Source organism: Hirundo rustica, chromosome 3, assembly GCF_015227805.2.
Source record: "Hirundo rustica isolate bHirRus1 chromosome 3, bHirRus1.pri.v3, whole genome shotgun sequence".
In the NCBI taxonomy this organism is placed as follows: Eukaryota; Metazoa; Chordata; class Aves; order Passeriformes; family Hirundinidae; genus Hirundo; species Hirundo rustica.
Genome location: NC_053452.1, coordinates 28275203 through 28299783, shown reverse-complemented (window position 1 = coordinate 28299783; position 24581 = coordinate 28275203). Strand labels below are relative to the sequence as shown.

Genomic DNA, 24581 nt, shown 5'->3' with positions numbered 1-24581 from the left:
AGTCCCCAACTACTGCATGTGGCAATCTCATTCCTCAGAAAAGCCAACAAGTAGGATTGCCAGACAAAGTTTTCTCTGAACGTTATACAAACTGTTACTTACAATCCGAGGTTTGAACGGTGGCTTGATTTTCCTTTGTTCTAGAAGAACCCAGTCAATTTCCTTGAAAAATGGATGTTGCTTAATTGCATCTTCCCCATTTTGTGACGCCACACAGCCAAGTCGCTTGTTGGGATTTTTTGTCATGAACTATAGGGTGGGGAAGGAGAGGAGGGAAAAGTTTAAACATGAATGGCAATATGTTGAAATCATCTGCTGCTCAATTACACGCTGTAATTCTTAAAGCCAAATTTTTAGAGACAGTCTCCTTTTGGAAGGTTATTTCTTCCGGCCCTCCAAATTTCAGAGGTTTCAGCCAAACTATAAAATTCAGAGACTCCAAACTGCAAATTTACTGCAGAAAACTCAGTTTATTGTTGAGACATAATTTCATCTGACTGAGAGTGCTGAAGGAATAGATTCTGCTTCAGCACATCTAGCTGCAGCTTTAGCCAAAAATACTAAAGGAAAGAAAGATGATCTTAATCCCTCCAGAGACAGAGTGATCAGTACCTGCAGAAAGCTTCCCTTGAGAATGGGGTGTCATGTCCCCCATGACATAACTTGCATGTTCTCTTTCATTTTTTAGTACACAATTAGCGTCAGCAACTGGAACTAACTGGTCTCCTCTGGTGTGGTAATTTAAAAACTTCTCATGTTTAAACTATTACTATTCCTGTCAGGAAAAAGCTGTACAAGTGGTGTAAGATGTTCATATCAACTGAAGGCAGCTCATAATACTTTACCTGATTTTTCTCTGTTATTTTTTCCTTCTTTTATTAGCAATTGCTCTACTTGTTATCTAATTTGTAGGGACACAGAATCCTTGCAATGCAATAGTAATGATCACTGTTCTTATACACACATGCACATTATAGAATTAGCTAATAGCTTTGCTATAGGGTCATATTCAGCCATTATATAACATTTTTAAATTTAGAAAATGTAATAATTGTTCAGTGCCTTTTTAACTTATGTATCACATTATACTGTATAATCTGTAGGAAAAAAAACCAAAAAACCACCTTAGAAAAAACCAAATCACTGTAACGTAAGCCCTTGCTTTAGTACTCCAGTTATTAGGTAAGTAGCTACTTAAGCCCTTAGAATGATTTTAGATATCTAGATCAACCATCCACAGAAGAATACCCTTGCTGTCATTTTAAAGGTATAACATAGATCATCAAGGCAACTCCGTCTGTGGTTTCTGACATACACACGCCGTTCTGAAGATGATCCTTCTCTTTGGTCTTGAGTTCAACTGCTCTGCAAGTCCTTCTGCAAGTGGGCAAGTCATATCTAAACTACAGGCAATATTTGCTCTGAGCAGGAGAAATAAAGGTTTTGAAAGGATTACTGCGCTTTGGTGAGGTCTCTTGAAAAACCACAAAACACATTCTGACATTCCTCTGCTTTATTTCATCTCCAGGACTGGAGCGAGCAGGCCAGGAACCAGCAGCCACACGTATAGCAGAGACAAAACATGGAAACTACAGGATACGCTTTTTGTACCATATAATCCAGGTATCAAAGAAGTAAAACATGATCCTAGTATCTGCCATGTTTTATCTTTGTTTTAAATTGGAGACAGGGAAAGCATCTGGACATGTAACTTTTAAAGAAGCCCAGGACATGAAAATGCGACTAAACAGTTCAATTTAGTGCTGTACTTCACAAACTTCATGAAACTTTGAAATGGATGATGAAAGAGAACGTATTTTAAGAACGAATACTCAAACAAAAAAAATCATATGAATATATGATGAAAAAATATCAAACTTCTAAAGCAGACATTTAATTCCATTAATTTAATCCCTTTCTATTTCTGAAGCAAAAGCTGACATTTATTCCCTGTTTATCACCAGCATCAACACTGATGCAACTGTCAGGACAGATACAGCTGTTGACTCCACTCTGCTGAAGAGACGGTTGCAAATGGAGCTGACAGCCACAGCCTTTTTTATTTTCCCATTCTAAGGCAGGAGCCTTCTTTTCTGAAAGAATAATCCTTCTAGGATCAGCATTGCTACTGACTTAAGTGATAACAGGCCAAAGTGTTTCTTGGTGCCTGAATCAAGGATTGTTGGGCTCCTTAAATTTTTTCTTGAAATAAATCGCACAGCTTAAAAGCAGAGCTCTGCTTCTGTAGAAAGAGACTGTCATCCTGGTATACAGGGAACACACACTGCAGGGACAACATCTCTCCATTGCCTGGGAAGGAGCAGAGAGCCAATTTCAATGAAGAATTGTTTTCCTTACTACACAGGAAAGAATTTAAATAGCAATTCCTGTCAATTCACAGAAACGGGACTAAAAAGATGTGTGGATTTTGATGGGATAAGCTGCATGCTGCCTTGTAATACTGAGCTTTAATATCATCTTTAGTGTTCTGTTGGAAATAAAATGAAAACTGTTTCTTCAGAAAATAAGACAACATTGTTACTTAATACAAGAGAATGTCTTCTTATTAAACTTTCATGACATGGTGCTTGAAGGAGTATAAAAATACACAGTTTCTGAAGAATAAAACTCATGTCTCAAAGCACAATGTGAGGAAATGAAGTGTTCCAAAGTTAATCCCATGCTACCATTCAGCAGTAAAATACATAGATGCCTTTTTCTTTCCTTTGTTTTTCCTGTTCTTCATATGGACATGTATCAGATGAAGAACACAAGTTTCAAGCAGGTTTCACACCATAGATGTGTAGGCAACAGGTTGCTAATCATAAGGAAATGTGTTTTGTTTATGGTGTAAGTTGCCACAGCTCCATTAAATTGCATCAATTTATGCCTAAAAGACTATGACTACAGCAAGATACAAGTCACCATTCCTACTATGAAAATGTAGATCCAGGAAAACAGTCTCAGAAAATTCAGTAGAAAAGTCAGCTTTAAAAGAAAATCCCCTGGACTACAATGGAAATCAGACTATGTTCTGAATATCAGAAATCAGGTATGAAAACTGACAGCAACCCTTCCTTTACAATGTGCCAAAATAACCCCTGAGCCCTGGATATAATCCTGAACTCTGCAGCTCAAGTCCCTATATTTTAATTGCTGAAGTAAAATAATCAAAGGCTCTGGAAACAGAAATGGATGCATGAAAGTATCATGTTAACTAGAGCTAACAAAGAGTAGTCAGAAAGCTCTTTGGGGAAGAAGGGAGAATAAGTATTAATAAATTACTACCAGCAGTAAAAAATCCTCCATGTTCTCACTACAGTGAATGTAGCAAAAGAGATACTTCAGCAAGCATTTCCAAGAGGTTAACTTTGACTTCTGCTTTTAATCATTGCTAGAGCATCTCTTTTCTCAGCTAGAAGGAGCCTGAAGACACTTTCATTAAATGGTCAAGATGAGAATTTCTGCAGAATGTGCTGTCCACTGGTGTTCAAATAACAATTTATGTATTTTGTTTATCTTTATGCTATATTTGTTTATAATTTCAAAATAATCCTGTATGAAGATCTCTGCAGGATTTTACACTATCAGCTAGCTGTCTTCTTAATTGAAAGTCTCCCCTATTCCAGATGCTGAAGGAAAAATATGTGGAAAGGCAGAAATTTTCCAGTTTCAAAGATGGTGGAAAAATGGAATAAATAAAAACCAAGTCATTTTTTTAAGCCAAAAATTCTCCTTAGGCTTTCAAACTATGGGGATTGGCATACTGCTTCTGTATAATTTTGCTTTTAATTTCAGAATGATACTAGCACAGAAGAAGGAATTTATGTCAGTGTCATAGTAATGAATGACTTTATAAAGATAGTCTAAAAACTGAATTGACCCAGGGGCACATATCGGCTGATTAAAAAAATTGTGGCATTTGGTGACACAAGTTGCTATCAAGTCACTACTCATACTGAAAAATCCCAACGAGACCAGAAACAATCACACTGAAGTAAGATTGCTTATCATGTGAACTATAAAACAGAACATGCAGCTGTAAATAAAGGGCTTTCAATCCATCCTGATGACAGGGGAAGAAAGGAAAAGGGACAGGATATTTCGTAAGTGGGTTAAATAAAAAACATTGCTTCTTTAATTACATAGCGCTTCTCCCACTCCGGTGATGGGAGTATGCGGCGTATAAAGTGTCAAAGTGAGAGCTCAGTTCTAGCTGGTTGGGTTTTCCCTGAAACATGAATCTGCAGTACACAGATTTATACAGTGTACAACTGCGTGGAACACAAACATTCTGTTCCTTTCCCACAAGTGGTGTAATTTATCCCAGGCCCCATTATCCTAACAGTGGCACTCTGAACTGTGCTTGAACTCCCAGTGGTGACTGCTCTCAACAACTTTCAGCAAATTCAGTTTTAATCAAGGGAAAAAAAAAAACAAAACCAACAAGCCAACACCCCAAAGACCCATGAGGAGGAGGAGGAAAGCAAGTAATGGAAGACTCACTGCTTTTAAAATGCTGACAGCTTCTTTACTGAGCCAGACTGGATACAATACATCATCATGAAGGATGGATTCAAAGAGATCATCTTCATTGTCAGCTTCAAAGGGGGGTTGTCCAGCCATCATTTCGTACATGAGAACACCCAGAGCCCACCAGTCCACGGATGGACCGTACTCTAGCTCCTGGAGGATCTAGCACAGAAAAAGAGATTGGATTGAAGAGACAAGCGAGACAACTGTCTCAGCTGCACATCTGCTGTTTCAACATGATAGTCCTTCTATGCCCCAGTGCCTAAGTAGGACTGAATCCCACACTGATTTCAGGAACAGCAGGCAGAATTTGCACTAACACAGCTAAGTGTCAATGAGATGTTGTTCTCAGAAATACTGACAGATTTTATCAGTCCCCTGAGTAAACAACTATGCTTGTGAGCAAAAGAGCTGCATATCCTTCCAAGCTGTTTAAAGCAGGTCACACTATAGGGGAAAAAAGATCACATATACAAAACAGACTGGTGGAAAATGTGAAACATTTCCTTGTCTCTATCTTGAACAAAACAAACTGAACCAGCTTCTAATGCTGCACAGAGATCATCTGTGCAGAGATTTATTCTTGTCCTTTAGGTAGGGCCGAAGGAAGCCAAAAGCATTTTTGTTCAAGTTCCTTTTATAGCATTAAACCATTTTACAATACACGGCTGTAGAATTCACTTTAATTGCACTTGCTTTCAGGAAAAACTGGCTACAACTCCTGTGGCACAAGTTCAACCTCGTAGCAAATACCTTTAGTGGCAAGTAATAGATTACCACGATGGAGGTTTATAGTAGCACTTAGTGTTACAGAACTACTGTTGGACCAGGAACAAGTTTAGCTCTTGTCTCCTTTTCACCGGAAAGAAGCTTGCAGTTTGGCTGCATTGGTTCAGCATGACAGGGAACCAGGGAAAGGGGAGTGGGTGCCTGCTAAAGGTGAAGCTGGCTGCCTTAAAATGACTTGGAATGGCAACAAATCCACCAACTCATTACACAACGCTTAACAGTGCAGTGAGAAATCCTATCGTGAACTGCTTGGGCCTAGTGCTTTAGTTGGGAATCAAGACCAAATTCAGCCTTAACATCAAAACTGAAACGAATTTAACATTTGGATACACAGGTCTGGATCCCAACCACATTCTTCACCGAAAGAAAATTATATTTTATAGCCATCAAATACAGAAAATTTTATGTACGCTTTTCAAGTGTTCCGGACACTCCTTGGAAATCAGATAATGCTAAAGAAAAAGAAATTAAAACATATCACCATGATGCAAGAGAAGTAGAGGTAGAAGCTAAACTTCTGCAATGAAGATGGCAAATTGGAAGCCTTGGTAAAAGTTCCTGGGTTCTTATTGTTGCATTATCTTCAGTTAAAAAATTCAAAGAATTTGTCAAAGAACTCAATTAGTATACTGAATCAGAAAAAAATTCATACAAAGCCAAAACTACCACACTAGTATTTATTTTCTTTTAATGCTGGAATGCTTTTCAAACTCCATAAGACACACATTTATATCATGATAGTTTCAAGAAGATTCACACCTTATCAGCTGTGCTACCAAAGTTGGACAGCCATGAACACTAACAGTATGGATTTATGATTTATTGTCTCTAATGAATGATATATAACATTTTCCCCACTGAAAATTTATATTTGATGAAAGACAAACCAACAACACTTTTCCATTAAACCTGCACACTGAATCTTCCAAGTGGAAAGATGCACAAGTTACTAACTCAACTGAGCAGACAAAGTCTGCCTAGCAGAATAAATGTTAAATATTGGCTAATTTTAGTCACTTTGAAATGCACCTCATAATATTAAAATCTAGGATCTGTAAAAGCCACAATGCTCTCAGCTATTTCTTTTATCCAATGAACACCTTGAAATGCTGCCAGCTAATATGCAGCATCTGTATCTAGTTTCCCTCTTTCTGTGCAAGTCTATGAAGTAGCACAAGCATAGTATCTTTCACTCACAGATATTTTAAAGAAAGGAAAAACTCATATTCCCACAAAGACTAGACAAAATGACACCAAACATGTTTTTTTTTCCCTGTATGAATATGTTCTTTAAAACCTCACTAAAAAAAGCCAACCCATTTTTATAACTACTAGAGATTACTAAGATTGCAATGCTCATTTGCATCTAGCACCTTAAAGGCTGCTAAAAATCATCATCATGATGCTGAGTCAGAAATGAGCAAATTGAGAAGAATAAATTTAATTTCAGGAAACAAATACTAGAAAAAACACTCCTCTCATCAAGGAACAGTGCTTGTGATCTGTAGAGTAACCATCTTCTGCAAGACTACCTAAGCACAACTGCAGCCTAGTCTAGTCTGCATCTTAAATGTTTTCATCTACATATAAAGAGTGTCTAAAATTACACATGTAACAGTCTGATGAATATCTGTACTCTTAGTGCAGTCCAAAAAAAAAGTACCTCTGGAGCTATATAGTCAGGTGTGCCACAAAACGTCGTGGTGGTCACTCCATTCAGAATCCCTTCTTTGCACATCCCAAAGTCAGCAAGTTTACAGTGGCCTTCTGCATCCAGAAGAATATTGTCCAGTTTCAGGTCCCTGAAATACAAAGGCCTCAAATTAAATCAACTCTCATATTTTGATCACGTGCTCTTGAATTTCGTAATACACTATAGAATTTGACAAATAAACGGTTTCACAAACACCACTGAGAAACTGTCCTTCACACGTGTGCATAAAAAGTTGTAGTAGACACTAAATAGACCTAATTAAAGGTAATAAAATAAAGAAGTAGGCAATTACAAGTATTTTATAAGACTAAGCTTTTACTCTCTCTAGCTGCATTGAAGAACAGCTTTTATGTATTCAAGGCAGCATCAAAAAAGTTTGGGAAGGTCTCGATTTCTTGTTTCTTACAGATGTATCATTCTGTCAATGTGACATAAGTCAATGAAGGCATTCTCTATTTTTTGCATTAGCACTAAGCAAGGAGTACCAGTTTATCCATACTCTAGCACCTATTCAGTGAATAGGTATTTTCAAACTTTGATTACTTTGGATTTGTTTCTTAATGAATAGTAGCAGTTCAAAGTTCAGATTGCAATGAGAGGGATGAAAAACATTCCCATCCTTGGGAGCTCTACTTTCTGCAGCTTAAGCCTGCTCAAAAATAATTTCACAGAAATATTTTGCATTCATTGTTAAACAACATATCTTAGCAGCTGTTTCTGATCACTTGTTGTACAAATGTCTTTGTGTCAAAACCACACGATTGTCTGCTTATTAAATTGGGTCAGGTCAAAAAAAAGGTTGAGAAAAGGATATCCCCCTTTCCTGTCTTGCCCTCTGCATATTTTCTAAATATACCATGGATGGTTATTACATGTTCCAACACAATAGGTGTTAGGTGCCATTTAACTTACCTGCCACTTGCCTTAGACATGATTAAAAAAGGATCTGGAAAGTCAGTGCATAAAAGAACTCTAACTTGCATGAACCGCCCCCCAATTCATAATGTAGAAATAATAACACAAAAATAAAACAAAGGCAAAAAAAATACCTCACTTATATTGCATGTGTATAAAAATAACATTTGATTTTTATATTTCTGTCTAGGCTTTTAGGTATCTCCGATGTATATTAAAGATACGTAAAATATTTAGACAGAGGATAGATAAATATATAAAAATATATCTATATTGTATGTATGAATGCATAGAGAGGTGAGAATCAAAAAGCAAAACATATGTCTTTAGGTGACTTTGTTGACATTTTCTGATCAGAATTCTTTTTCCTAGAATAATCAAGCAAATTTCCTTAGGTTGGATTGATTTAAAAAAAAAAAAAAAAAAAAAAAAAAAAAGAAGTGTGTGTGTAGGCAAGTTCTAAATCAAAGAAGAGGAATAAAATCTCATGCCAGCCTTTGTAAATGAATTTCGCTCCAAAAGTCCATGAAAATATGAAGGGTTTTTTTGCAAAAATCCTTTACGCCAACAAATTTGATGTAAGGGATAAGAAGTCTTCAGCTTACTCAGAGAATTTCTTACAGAGAAATATCTCCCCATCAGATCCCAGCCTTCAGAACCACAGGCAACAAATATGGGGGAAGCATTTATGCACATTAATTGAATAAACAGCCCTTCCAAGTCTCCCGTATTTTAAATTTTTGTAGACATGTCCAAGGCTACAGTATAATGGGATTACCTGAGAAATGGGTTTTTTTTCTGTCACTCACACAAATTTTAACAGGTGGATTTTAATTTTTTTTTCCCTTTTGACAATTGTTAAACGTTTTTTAATGCGCAGGCCCATAAATTCCTCAAGCAGGTACACAGGCCAACATAAAAATCAGCTATTTCTGGGACACAGTGGACTCGCTACTCAAGGTCTGCATAATCATTGCACATCTGCAATGATACATCTACAAATCAGATACTGGGAAGCACTGGAGCACTTACAGTGCATGCAGAGTTAGACTGTGCTATGTACACATTACAAAATGGTTTGTGTGTGTAAAAGAAGTCTGACATGGCACGACAAAATTGTATTTACCTCAGTAACAATAAAACCACTGTCTCCTACATAAACTAGCTTTGTCAGATATGGTTTATGTGGCTGAAGTGTACTCTGGCTGTAGCAATGTTTATCCTGCATCACACTTCGCTATCTCCGGATCAGCAACGCTGCTCTTGCGGGTCCTCAGTGGTCACCCGTGTATGGCCCCTTGGAGCAGGCTACGTATTTTATCATTCCTTAAGGTCATTAATTTCAGCAGTTCCTAAACAACTCGAGATCCAGCTGGCTGCAACATAACCCCCTATGTATAACCATTTAAACCCTCAAGTAACCACCTCTTCCTACCTCTAGAAAGCGATTTGCAAGAATTGTCCAACATAACGCCAGGGCAAACAGATAGCAACAGCTCTGTGTGTCCCCCCCCCGCCCCAAGAAGTCAAAGAAACAAAACAAAGCTCCCAGTTTCAAAAATCGTGTGCCTTCCCAAAACTGCTCCTTCAGTGAATTACAAGTGCTACAATAAAGAGACCTGCATTCAAACAGGACTACAAAATAGCATGTGATCATCAGGGTAAGGCAAGTGCAGATTGAAGAAGGAAAAAAGATTGCAGCTCTAGCTTTTAACCTTCCAAGTGCAGTGTTATCTTGGATATTCCTTAACTAAGGAAGAATACAAGCTAGACTTCAAGAAGTCATGATGTTCAGATAAAGAAATCCAAGTATAATTATATTTGATGTAATCTTGGAACCACTTACAGCAACCATCACAACAGACTGTTAGAAAGAAGGTCGTAATACATATAATTATGATAGGAACTGAAGAAATTTGAGAGGCTTAGAAAAATTGATCAACCTTTATTAAGTGTTTTAAGTATTTAGTGTTTATGAGAAGACTCTTAAATTATTTCTGAACTCTGCAGGACTTCCCTGTGCAGGTAGGCGACACACTGGAGTTGTTAGGACCTAAAATCATTTAACTTTCATTTAATGCCATCCATATGGTAGCCATGGACTTAAATGGGCATACAGTCAACAATCCAGGAAACTCCTAAGCTAAGAGAAACCTCAACAGCAATAAAACACTAATAGTAAGGCACCACATAATGGATGGGGACAAGATACTCACCATTCTCTTTATTTCCTTAAGGATTTGTATAAGACAGAAATTAGCAATAAAAATTTAACTTGACAGTGGAAAAACAGAATAAAGAAACTGAGCCAAGAGAAAACCTAATTATTAAATTCCGACTACCTGTAAAATGTGACAATGAAATTTTAAGCCTATCTGTAAAAGCACAAGTCAGTTTAACTTATTTACTGTTTACCAAACTATAATCTTAATTGACAGAAGAAAAACATCTGGGATCCCTTTATGAAACCAAAACAATGCAGTGAAGCCTATAAGCCTCTTCAAAACTCTGTTGAAGGCACTGAGGACATCAGCTTAATTACTCACGCAATAACGAAATGTAACACCAGTAGACTTGAGTTATCACAAAGTGCACCAGAGTTTCAAAAGAAATTTGGAAGAGGATAAAACAACAGCAGTATGACTCCTGTCAAAGTACATACGGGAGGTTAAAAGGTAAGCTGGGAGTCTGCCAAAGTGCCAAATTCATAGCTAGCCCACAAGATTATCATAGTCCATAAAAGTGCTTGCACCAAAAATTGTTCTGTCAATTTACAGTTGCCAGATTTAAAAAAAAAAAAAAAAGGCAGAAAAAACCTCCCCAAACCAAGAAACCTTATCAAATCCCTCTAATTCTGCAACTTTGGAAAAAGAAATCTTAGTTAACTAAATAAATACGAGAGTAGGAATAGATATTGTGCTATTTAACCCCTCACAGGAAAAAACCACAAAAACCTGACAACCAAAACATACAGAGAAAAAGAAACAAAGGAAAAAGTAAGAGAAAAAGTGTTGTCAGGGAGGCTTGTTTCCAGAGCAGCAGCCTCACTGAAAAAAATTAAAAATCTTTTAGACCTGTATTTCCCCCGAACTGTTCCAAGAAACAGCCAGCTCTCCTACTCCTCCAAAAGTAAAGTACACAACCATATCTGGAATATAAAATAATTGTCTGTACAGATTGTTCCATTCTCATCCATTCTCTCTTTTATCTGTTTCCTGGATTTAGTGCCAGTTGTCTACCACTGAATCAGAACATACCAAATAATACAGTATCAGATAGCTCAGTGACAAAGGTCTATTAATTTCTTCTTTTTCACATTTTGCATTTTCTTTGTAGCAAGTAAGAAAGTCATCTGTGTCTGACAAAATGAGTTCCTACAACCTGAGTAATTAATTACATGCAACTGCAAACAATCTAACCAGTTAAGCCAGGAGAATGCTCAGATTTCTTGAATGCAGCAATGCTACATTAAGCTGTTTCTCTCCTTTGTTTTTTTGCCAAGATACTTTGTAGAGTCACTTCAGTTGACTTGAGCAGTCACTGCATGAAATGTTGTGGGTTGGGGTTTTTTTCCCTTTTCTTTTTTTGGAGGGGGCTGGGGGGCGGCAGGTTTTGCTCTGAGAAAGCTTCACACAGAAATTTAAGCCTTGGTCTCTACATCTGCATATTTGCCAGAATCACAATCACCTCAGAAGTTGGAATGAATGGCAGTATCTCAAGAAAGAATCGGGATTATGAGTTAGATTTGTGCAAGTTGGAACAGAAGAGCAGGCTGAGTACAGGTAACCTGTGTGAAAACTTCTGTAATGCTCATTCCTTCCTCCACATGAGAGTGTCATGAGGTGCTGAGTGCCTTGGCTTCCCCCAAAGGCTCAGTGGATGAGTAGTTCACAGGACTGGGTTCTTAAAGTCCAAATCCCACCAGCAGCCAGAGAGATAAGCATCCTGTGTGTGTGGCACTATGTGTCACAAGTGCCATTTAGTTAGCACAAAATTTTGTTGAAAGTAAGGCAGTTAAACAATCAAGATGGGTTTGGACCAGTAAAATCAGAAAGTCTGCAAAACATTACTAACAGTAGCCTTTCAACACAGTAAACAGCAGTGACTAAATAAATACATATTTGAAGAATAAGATCAAGCAGCTGAGAAATATGACCGCTGAGAAATATGAAGCTGGCAAGCAACCACTTTACAGTGGTCACCTTAACACTCGTACTCTGGCTGTTGATTGAGCAACTTTTCACAGAATGAAGCATAATAATTATTATGTACAAATAACAACATTGAAAGCAGGAATATTTATTTCTAAGGCAAATGTTAAATGAAGGATTGTACCTTATTACATATCAACAATTGGAAAGATTTGAAAGCAACAAAAGCCTAAAGTATGGAACTACTGAACTGCCACTTTTTTGGTGACTTTCAACTGCAATAAACCCTTTCAATAGTGTATTTGAAATCACTGCCATTGTTCCCCTGAATGGGAAAATCACATCCTCTCTGCAGGCTTTAAATAGACAAACTGTTCATACAAGAAACCACAGAAGGTAAAAAGGAAACTTCCTACAACAACATGGAAAACGATCAGAATCATTCTCTAGTTACTACTGTTACTGAAGTTTGTAGCTGAAGACAATATGATCTGTTACCCTGTTTTTTCTGAGTTTTTTTAAGGCCTTTTTGAATTTCATAAATGGAGTCAGATCTTTTAGTTACTGTAGAATATTAGAGCAGTTTTCTACCTTTTCCCACAGATGTAACATAAACAAATCCTTTGTTTTTCATTCTCTGTCCTTTGTTTGCATATTTCTAACCTGAAAACAATTGTAACTGACAATTCGTCTGGCCACTGAGGCTGAGGGGTGGAAACCCCAAAAAGCCAATCTTCTGCTAGATCCACAAATGTATAAAAAGTAAGAAATAAACAAAGGGGCTCTCTTCTCTCCGCTCTCTCAGCTAGGAGCTAGTTCAGAAGGACCTCTGCCTTGCAAAAATCTCTTGTCTGCGTGTGACTGCTTTGTGTGTCTCGGTGACAATGCTCATCATAGCAATTAGAAATGTCAACAAGATGATTTTTTAATCTGTTTAATAAAGGTAAGACTTCTACATTCCTAGAATTACTTTCTTAGTTACTCAGTGATATCCAAGTTGCTTCTGAGACAAAGATGCTCACCTACAACATCAGGTCTCATGTACCCAGCACAAATTTCCTCTTTGGTGTCCTCTAAATACTGATAACTAATTTATTAGGTTACAATTCTAAGCAAGATGAAATTACATATGGAATTAGTCAGAAAAACATAAAGGAAAATCAACAATTTAAAAAGCTCTGATGTTAGCTTCTTTAGGAATTAGATTGCACCAACATAATCTCAGCTTCCATACATAAACAGAACAGGACAGATATATTAGGGGATTGTGCTTGCAGAGTGGATGCTTTTGTTGCTCTAAGTATTTTAGCCACAATCCATCAGCAATGCTGTTTTTCCCCTCTGCAACAGATCAGAGATAAATGGGAAAATTCAAACCATACCTACTAAGAAAGCACAAACTAATAATAATACATTTTTTTTTCCCATTTGAAAACCTCTAGGGGAAAGAAGAAGCCCAGACCTTCTGAGGTTACTGAGCATAAACAGGCAATAATCGCGGTGTTGTTGGGAGTAAGGTTCTACCACTGACCTTTCTTATCTATGTAGTAAAAAATAGGGGACACATTGGACTGTTCACACTTGTGAGTGAATTCATGACAGTAGAGCAGTTTGTGTTAGCAGAGAGGAAGTAGCAACATGAAATAGAAGTGAGACTAACAGGGAGTAAAAAGATGGTTCTGCTGCTTTTGTTGTAGGATATCTCAGTTTTGCCTGTGATTAACTGAAAGTCTTGGAATTTCTCTGCTTTGTTTTTATGTTGATCCATTAAGTAATTACTGAATTTATGATACACAGTTTTTGTCACTGTTACATTACTTAATAACATCAAAGAATAAAGAAAATATATAACACAAGCACTGTAGTAGAGTCGTACTTGGTAATATACAGAAAAATCTGCTGTGCAGACTTGAAAACTGCTACTTTCCAGTGTCAAGCTTGGAATAAAGTGAATCCACCTTATTCTGATGCGTATCAGTGTGTGTAATTGCTAATGGCAGATGAATTACTATCACAGATGTGATTTCAAGTAAAGCCAGAAATACTACAATTCATTTTCACCAAAGAAAACAGTTATAGTTCGGATGGCAGGCTAGACATAAATGGGAAGTGTTGACTTTTAATGTGACCATAATGACATTCTCTTGTCAGGCATGTTTATTTTAAAAAACACACAAGTTTACTTTCCTTATATAACACAACATCCACCACCCTGCCATTTGCACGAAGGAGTTGTGGACTAAGGGGTGGCAGAGACGGGAGGAGGGATGTAGCGAAAGGCAGTTTGCTATCTACCCACATCAGAGGGAGATAAACACATGATCACTGTCTATAGCTCTGTAAGCCCTCATTGCTGCAAGGCAAAAGTGAGGCTTGCAGATGTATAACATCACCTCTCCAGCAGTGCCCACCACTGAGAAACCTTTCAGGTCAGCAAAGTCCCAAAATAGAAAAGAAGGCTGCATGCATTACAACTGTTTACTGATGTCTTATTGACATATTGAACAAAGGTTTAATGTTCATTTCCAGCAGCTTAAGGAAACCAATGACTTTATAATAGCAGAAAAACATTTTCTTTAAAATAATTTCTTTATATGGCTTTCTACTGGCTTTGACCATAACTTTATTACAATTGTCGGTAGCAGCTTAGGACATTACTGTGCCTGATCTGCTTATCTTATTATGTTGAGTTTCCTTTAAATAACATGCAGGCAAATAAATATATTGTACTTAACAGCTTTCCTTTGTATGACTTTTCCTTTCTTATTATTTTCACATTTTTATTTGTGAACCTAAGTGAAATATGAACAAGTTCAAATAAGCATTATGTAAAACATTCTTTAAAACTGGCTAAGCACAGAAGGGAGTGGTCTCTATTTCTCTTTCAAGAGAAGGTTGCCTTAGCATTCACATCATGTTACTTTATAAACCTCATCCTTCATGACTCCCACACCTGGGAATGCAACAATTTTTCCATGGATCTGAGATAGGAATGCGATATAGCACTACAATGCTGCCTCTTGACTCAGCTTACTGCCAAAGACTGGATTTAGACAAGCTTTTTGTAGCATCCCAGTGGCAACTCTCCCTTCCCATGGCCCACAGGCCTGAAATCTTTGTACCAAATAAGAACTGCCACGAACGGACCTGGCTTCATACTAAGCCTATTGCATAGGACAACAACCAGCCTCAGAAACTTGCAGTTAAACTAGATACCAAATTATTTTCCCATTTTCTAAGGTTTCTTGAGATTTTACAAACCCTTTGTGTTTCTCTCTGGGTGAAAACACAAACTGTTCAGAGCTTTTTGTGAAAGTAAGGTGAACAGCCTTACTTTCCCCAGCCTGCTGCTCCAGCCAGGGATTGGCTCTGTATGTGGGCTGAGCTGCCTACAGGTTCTCGTCCCCCCTCATCCTGCTGAGTGCCCCAACATTACCAGTAGTTCCCTCAGGGATTCTCTTCCTTGTTCTCACTCTCTCTACTTCAGTTTAAACCACCATTTTCTTACTTTTTCCTTGAAAACTTCAGTTGAAAAATTCTTAACTGGCCCTGCGTAGTCAGGGTGGGAACAATGGAGTGAAATCTTCTTATTGCTAATGTTATTTACTGTTTCACCTCCACTACAAAGCCCATGTGTTAAGTCATTGCTAAATATGTAATGTGATAAACCTTGTCCTCACTGACACCTTGGTGATCTCACTGAAGACAAGAGAGGTCCCCAGGCTTAGTCAAGGACTGACTCAAACTGTGGTATGCTACTCTGTGAGGTTCAGTGCTCTTATTTTTGTATCTCAAATAACATAAAAATACGATTGTGTATTGTAACAATAGGTTAGGTGGAGCACAAATGAAAAGTGCCTACTATGTATGCCCGTAATCCTTTAAAAAAAAAAACCAACTTAATCATTATTTGATAAAACCACAGTGTGAAGCTAGAAAAGCTTGTCAGATCAAGTTTTGAAAACTCAGTTCTGAAAAAATGTTACCAGAACCTTAGAAAGCACATTTATCAGTAGACACCCTAATGAAGTTTGGATCTGCTCAAAAGTTTTTTCTTTGGAAACCAAAACCAATGTTGTTTTTCCTTTTTTTTTTTTTTTTCCCCCTCAGTGACCTTAGTAGGTAGGATGACAAAATTATCATTTGAACAACAACAGAATACAAATCATGCAAGCAGAAAAAAAGAGTACTTGCATTTCAGGCATACAGGATTTGTGTCTAACCAAAAAGATTGAAATTCTTTCTTCTCCTTTCAACTTTTGACTGAAGCTTCCTTATACAGGGCAGGAAAACATGCACCAAACAAATGCATGCACATCTAGGTAGCACTTTGTATATCTGTAGCAGTTCTCACCTATCTCAGAAAAAAATCCTTGTAACTTAATAACCCACAACAAGGATCTTTTATCTTATACAGGTATCAGGAAAAACAGAATTAAAATATATATTGTAATCAAGCCCAATTCAATCAAGTTTCAAAATTTACCTTAAATATGCACCTAAAGCTCTGAAACATTTTTTTCTGGTTTTAATTTTCTATCCTGTATTTTGCAGGATTCTGACTAGATTTGTGCCACCAGTCATAGGAGGCTAATTGAGGTACCATGATTTGCCCCAAGCTCCCTCCATGGCCATCTTCATAGATATCTTCAGGAAGATGATCCACAGAATATGTGGGCTGCACAGGTCCCTAAAGCAGTCTGTCCTGCTCCACTGACTGTAAATGTACTCCAGGAGAAGCAGGATCCTGACTTGGAAGCTTCAGTTGCGTTCCTAAAGTTACGTGAGATGAATCTGGGCCTTTGGGCACATTCAGTATAAGCTGCTTCCTGGCTTCCTTTATTTCAGATAGAGATTTCATTCAAATTAGTTGTAAAACTTTCTTTTTTTTTTAGTTGAAAGTCAAACAAAGGCAGATTTCTAAAAAAGACCTGCATTTATTTGTCTTCTTGGTCATGGTGGAATTGCCACGCACACAATTTTCTAGGCTTTTAAGTTATGCCCTCTAATAATTCTTATTTTTTCTCACTTACGTCACATGGAGGTCTCTCCTGTGCAAAAACTCCCTACATGCACATCCATCAAAAAGCCAGACATATAATTGCCCTGCTTTGACACACCAAATAAAGTGCTCCAAAGCATTATTATTCTACTTTGTTCCAGGCACACAGAGAGAGTATTCTGAAAAAAACCCCAACAAATCAGAAGAAAAGCTGCTACTGTAATCAGGCATGATTGAAGGCATTTCCTGTATTTTGCTATCAAACCGGTTGTTTTTTCCATTACATACTAAGTGAACTTTAGTAAGGTCAAGACACCAGAGAAAAACAGGATCAGAATATCTTTAATCAACTAAAGCTGAGTATTTTGGTCTCTCTCTTTCAGTTGTTTAGGCCTGGATCTTATCCGACAACTCCAAATTTCTTCCTTAAATCACAGATACATAAACCAGCTCAGTTTGAATTTATGATTTAGTCAGTTGTTTTCAATAGCATTTAACTTGTTAGCCTTACACTTCCCCTAGCCTAAAGGTCAATCAACCTCATGCTGTGTAACAAGACCAATATTATTTTAATATGATATAAATCTAACAGAGGAGATGGATTTTCATTCCCAATCACTGTAATGAGCAAAAAAATTTCCCTTGCTGGAAGCCTATCATTTCCACCACAGTGACTATTAAGACCAAGTGTAAGTTCTGAAATTACTATTAAATGAAAGTCAAAGCTGCGATACCATAGGTGAATTTGATCCAATCTTGTATATAGTTATCCTGCTGTCACACTAAATGCAGATTGGTTTAAAATGTCTATAACCCCCTGTCCTGTGCTCTGACCCTATTATTTTTGGAGAGAAAAAGTCTTTATGTTCCATGAATGCCAAATGACATTTTTCCTGTTAACGTAATACAAATGTCAACACCTGCCTCAGAAATTACCACCACCAAGCATACTGTTGACTGACTGAAGAAGGGAAAACCAGGCTGTGTTAAACCCAGCAATTCTACAGAGAAAGCTTCTGATGCATCCAGCCATATGGAACTTACAAGGAAAGAGACCTCAATATGGGTGGTAGGTTGCAGCAAGAGCCTAGGCCTTTCTCCCAGAGAAAAGGTGACCTATCAAAGATGAGCACAGGTGGATGATCTGTGGCATCAGGAGTGTCAGAAAACAGCTAAAAGGCTGTGCAGCATTAGAGGTGCTGAGATGGAGCTAGATAGGTGTTTTCTGTGGTGGACACCACAGATAAGGAGGCACCTTGGACCCTGGTGATGACCAAAAGCAGGACTCTGCTTCATTCCCCACCCACCAGCACCCCCACCGAAAACACACATGAAGCTTTAACAGCTGTAGACACCCGTGAGATGCAAGGTCTTCAAGGAGAAACTGCACCAGCAGCACACAGTGAAAAGAAATGATGAAGACTCATAGTGGGTGACTCTTTGTTAAGGGGCACTGAGGTGCCCATCTGCCAGCCTGATAGCCACTGGAGGTGTGCTGCATTCCAGGAGCTAAGATCCAGTATGTTGCTGAGAGGGTGCCACAAACTGTCATGAACACATAATACTCTCCCAATGCGACTCTTTCATGCAGGCATAAATGACATGGCAGGCTGGAACCTGGGCCACAATCACAGAATACTACAGAACTCTGAGAGGGCAAGCAAAAAGTATTGGCGTACTAGTTATTTTTCCTTCTGTTTTACCACTTGGAGAAAAAAGATGAAGCCAAAAATAGATGCATAATGCAAATCAACTTCTGGCTTTGTGGCTGGTGCTGTCATGAGTGTTCTGGTTTTTATGGCATTTCTTCAATGACTCCTAGTGCACCAGGGAGAAATGGGATCCATCTGTCTAGAAGAGACAAAGGAAATTCTGGTAACAGGCTGGCCACCATGGTGAGGTGGGCTTTAAACTGAAAGACTTAGCACTTGGGGTCCAAAGTGGCAATACTCATGCCATTTCAACCAAGTGGGGAATAAGCCAGGCCAACCAGAGCAAGGACAAACTTTCCTTAGCTGCCTTCCAAGATGAGAAACAAAAGACCAACCAACCATCTCAAGTGTATGCATACCAATGCATGTAGCCTGGGCAACAAACACAAGGAACCGGAGCTCTGTGCCCAGTTAGAAAGTAGGAATAACTGAAACAAGGTGGGACAACTCACATGACTGGAGGACCATGATAGATGGCTACACGCTGTTGCATAAAGACAGGCAGGGAAGAAAAGGAGAAGGTGTCATGCTCTGTGTCAAGGAGAAGCTTGAATGTATAGAAGTCAGCTATGGTGATTGTGGAAGCCCTACTGAATTCCTTTGGGGGAAGACCAAAATGGTTGTCTCCTATAGAGATCATAGATCAGAGGATTCCCTGCTACTGACCTCCCAATCAAGTACATAAGGCCAAAAGAAGCAATATTTGACTTATTTAAAGCAAGCTTTAGGTCAACAGAACCTGATTCTCATGGATCACTTCAACTACCCATACATTTGTTGAAAAACAATTCAGCAGCTCATATATCATTCATCAAGTTCCTGGAATGCGCAGGGAATCGCTTCATACAAACATTAGGTGTGCCAACCAGGAATGAGGCACTGCTGGACTTGCTACTTGCAAACCAAGTAAACCTGCTTTGCAATATCTTCATCAGTGATAACCTTGGCTGCAGTCATCACCATATTGTTGGACTTTGGGATATGGCTGAGCACGCTGAAGCTTATTACCACAGGAAAGACATTAGATTTTAGAAGAGCAAAATTCAGCTTGCTCAGAAGTCAGTTAGGAAGCTTTCCATGGGAAGCTTCGATGGATGACAAAGGAACTAAGCTAGTGTTTCAAGCATGCTCTCCTGGAAGTACAGAACCAGTTTGTCCCCTTTAAAAGTACGGAAAGTTGGCAGAGCAAGAGATTTCCCTTGGCTTAACTGTGAGCTTCTGAGTCTTCAGAAACCAAAAGAGAAGTGTACCAGATACTGAAAAGCAGATTAACATCCATTAAGAAATATAAGGACACTGCTAGGGTGTGCAGAGATGGAGTTTAGGAAGCAAAAACTCAGACTGAGCTGAAACTGGACAGAGATGCCAAAAAACAAGAAAGGGTTCTTCAGGTACCTAAACAACAAGCAGAAATAGAAGCTAAAAATTGTCCTACTGTTAAACAGGAGAGCTTAATTAGTCATCAACAACACTGAAGATGCAGGGGTTACCAAAACTTTCTTCACCTCTGTCTTTGCCAGCAGTGTTGGGCGCCTGATCTTGGGAATAAGAATCCACATTGAGGCAAAACACACACCCACTGTCAAGTGAAGGAAGAGTTGGTGTATGAAGTATTACAGCAGCTTGACCCCTACAAGTCACTGGGCCCTGACAGTACCCACCAGAGGGTGTGAGTGAAGCTGGCTGACATCGCTGCAAAACTGCTCTCCATAATCTTTGAGAAGTCATGGAGATTCCAGAAGATTGGAAGAAGTCTAATGTCAACCCCAACTACAAGAAGGCTTAACAGGAGGATCCAGAAAAACACACAATCTTCAAAATTTAAGGAAGATGTTGAAAAAGAAAAGAAGAAAATATTTTAGTCTGGCAACCACAACACAGGATGTACAATGAAACGGCCAAACTCAGGTGGCTGGGAGCATATCCTGAGGAAGCCATTGATGCACCAGCACAAGCCAACATTTCAGTGCCTTTTCTATACTAGCCAATGCCCTCTGCATCTTTACAAAGCTCAGAAAGCATAAAGGAGAAGGGTTGCTGAAGGTTTTTACATGAAATATTTCTTTTTATAAATAGGCCTAATTGATAAGAATCCTCTTCCCTTTGCTCCCAAGGGTGCCCTTAGCAGGAACAAACACAGCTCCCAGCAATAAACAGACTCCTGTTAAGCTCCATATCATGTTTCCATGGAGAAAAATGCTTTCTTACTCAGAAAAGCAAAACTCTGTGGTGAACTTTTGTACAGCCACTGATTTTTTTCCAACTTCACTTTGGTCTTTTTATGGAAAGCATTTCCACAGAGTGTTGCCTGGAATATTACACAGAGAGGAACTGAATAAATTATATAGCATAAATGAAATGATGTAACACAGCAAGAATGTTGTTTCCAACAAAATGTTTACTTATATGGAAGCACTAGAAGAAAGATTTTAGTAATTTTTGCTTCTATTCTGATTTCAGTAGCATAGTTCACACGCCTAAACATATTTTTAACCTATCACGTGGTCTGAACTTGGGAAGGGTATGTAGACTCTTCATTTAAAACCTTTTCTAACCCTGCTGTATTTATTAGGGATCAAAACAGCAGCAGTCAACAGCAGTTTAACAGATTTCTGCAGAAATTCTTGTAAAAACTGTGAGTTAAATTTATTTTGTCCTTTAATTTTCTAAAAGCATTCTATTATACAGAGAGATTTGTCTGTTCCAAAATTCTGTAGAGTTAACAATTTTCTACTGTTTGATGGAAGATCACTGCAGTGGAGGGATTCTGGCAAAATTAAGAAGAATATTATTTGTCCGTATAGCATGAAGAAGATGCCTGAAAAAAATAGAAGCTGCTTGCCCTTATGTTGATCTACGCGTGAAAAAGACTCCTAATGCTGCTTCTGGACAGATATCATAGAAACTGATGGTTCAAAATCCAATTCTTGCTTTGATATGTAATTAGAAAGGGCTACGTATGTTAATGCAGAGAACTATAGCTTATAAGATACTCTTTTAAAATTACAATTGTGTAGCAAAATCAAATTACTTTTGCCTGCAACCTCTGCCAGAAAGCTGCACAAACATTTCTAGACAATCTTCTAATGTGCAGGAAGTTTCAGTTCCAGCATTGTTTCCAATGTAGCTGCTGCATCCTTCCCCCATCTCCTCCAGAAAATGTACTTGGGAAACCTACTTTGGCTGTAGTGCCAACTTATAATGTCACCACTTAAAATCTACTTATACGAGGCACCCCACGATTTTTAATTAATATGTATGCAATGGAAAGATGACTCATGGGTTACTCATGTGAAATAAAACATGGCATGATTTAAGAAATTTACAGTGTACTCATTTTTGCCAACATCAAGGTTAGGAGAGTGCTATCACAGTTTACCTTCAACTCTGAAGACAGAGAGAGAGTACCAACAGAAGCCAACCCAAATGCAAGAGAGAGGCACTTCTGAATAAAGAATTGAGAGGCTAAAATATGATTTTAATCTCTAACATTTGGTACTTACTAGGTAGTCACAGTGTGTAAATACTAATTTCAGTAGGATTATAATAGTAACTATTGATCAGTGTGGGCTGTTCTTGAACAATATTGTGAACGCGAAAAAAATTATTTTGGGCCTGAGGATTTATCTTTGTTAACTTCTGCATGCCCAGCCTCTTCTGAAATTTTCTAACCAGACTCTATGTTCTGACAAGATCAGAAATTATCCCATAGAGCTCCCAGATACTTACGTGGGCAAAGACTACTAAGGAACCTAATTATACAGCTTATGCATAAAGTTTAATTAAATTATAATGCACAATAAAGTCTCTTTGCATCATTCTGACAGCCTTTAACTGAGCACACTGAGTACAATTTAATTCCATTGTACAATTGCCTTTTTCTTCTGGTGTCAGAAAGGTTTTACTGTAAATAAGAGATTTTTAAAGAAACAGTCTCTTATACACCAGATAAAGGCTTCTCTACACCCATGTCATGGCACAGTTGCATTTACAACTTATCTTCATTACGTATTATCACATTTTGAATTCCAGCTAAAAATGCATGAAGAAGCGAATCTCTGAGAAAGATTATTAAAATGATTTTCAAACAGAATGGGAGAGAAGTTGCAGACATTGTACTGTATCTCTAAGACATATATATGATAGGCTAAACCCACCACTGCCCAACCCTGGTACAAATAAGGGAATTAGTTTATAGTCTCTGTGGCCAACTTATAGTATTGCGTTAAGACTTGGTAGCTTAGCAAAAAAATACCAAGGGGCACTGTGATTCTCAACTCAGACTCTTTAAATGATGATACAAAATACTCCATTAGCAATGATACCGTTCCACCCTTTCTTCCTTTACTGTCCACTCAGCCCCAGACATCAATCCCACTGTTTTCCTAACCCAATAATTCAGTTGCTGTAATAAGGCAAACATAACTATTTGACTGCTTTTAAAATGGATTCTATTACATAAGGTCTGTAAAAAATAAACCCTATTATTATATGTGTTATGGGCACAATTTTTTGATTTTAGTATAACCTCTCTTGGATTTGGCTTATACAGACAATTGTTTTGCCCTAACTAAGAGCACACATATCTGAGCCAGGGGAGAAAAGCCTGTAGTGGTAATGAGTTTTATCAGATTTGTCATTGAATTGTCTCTGGCTTTATAAGCTATAGCTCACTAATACCAGTTAATGTTTTGTTGTTATTACTAAACAGAGAATTTCCAGGATGCTGTTCCAAAATTTCTTCAAACCCTCTCGTTCATGAACAAAAACAACTACTCAATCTGCAGATGCTTTAGAAATTATGGTGAAATCCTCTTCCTCTTGGGACATCCACAGAAACCCTAAACTTTTGTCCTACTTTGTGTGTAAGCACACCACTAGCTCTGATCTGGAGCTGACCAAAATGTTCCTTTCTTTTTCTCTTGTGAATTTTCAAAAGGTGAAAAGAGAACCTTGCCCAAAAACCAGGCTGTCTGAAGGGCTTCTTTCCTCTTTGCTTTTTCTCACTTAGTGAGATCTCACTTAGTGTCTGTGGAAATTAGCTTACAGGGTATCAGCAGAGCTTGCAGCAGAGCACCTTTGGCCTGGTGAAAGGCATATGCTGCTGAGCTGCTGTCCACGTTCTTCACGCACAAACTGAGGATCTTTTTATGCTAGCAGATATTTAAAGACTTTCATATAAATGAGAATCGGAGCCTCTTGATAATAGTTATAGCCTTTCTGGACCCATTACAGATTATCAGCAAATGAACTGGCAGGCATTTGGTATGCTTTTTACACCCTCAGTATACAGTACCATAAACACTTGCTGTCCTCTCAGTGGTAGTTAAGTTTACACAGATACACACTCAGGCAGTTTTTTAAGTGCCAATTATTTTTGTTCTGCAAGTATTCTGTTAGAGCTCTTTCAGATTTATGGATGTTTGAAAGCTTTTAAATATCCATTACCCACTTAACTGACCATAGCAATTCCATCTGACTCATTATTTGTGTTAGAATATATTTAGGCATTTTTTAAAATGGGTCTTAGTAGACCACAGGATCTCCCTATAATAAATCAAGTAAATACCTGGTGAAGTGCTATAATGTTTATTTGTGACCATTTAATTTTATACTTTATATTCCATGTTTTGAACATATAAGCTCTTCACGTTATTGGTGACCAAGCTGTCTTCAGTTAATTTTTTCGGGTACTGCTTCTGTATTACTCAGTTTCTTACCAAAGTGCACCCATAGTGACTGCTATACTGTTGCCATCCCATCCT

General features: G+C 38.0%; 1 protein-coding gene across 4 annotated transcripts in view; it reads right to left on the bottom strand.

Moving 5' to 3' along the window:
* Nucleotides 1-24581, bottom strand: part of PRKCE (protein kinase C epsilon) — a 285135-nt gene that overhangs the window by 21145 nt on the left and 239409 nt on the right. For all 4 annotated transcript variants that reach the window (XM_040058416.1, XM_040058417.1, XM_040058418.2 and 1 more), the window contains exons 12-14: nt 6986-7124; nt 4507-4695; nt 103-249 (exon numbers count right to left, since the gene is read on the bottom strand). In XM_040058416.1, coding sequence (XP_039914350.1) covers nt 103-249; nt 4507-4695; nt 6986-7124 — 475 coding nt within the window. The remainder of the gene's footprint in view (nt 1-102; nt 250-4506; nt 4696-6985; nt 7125-24581) is intronic.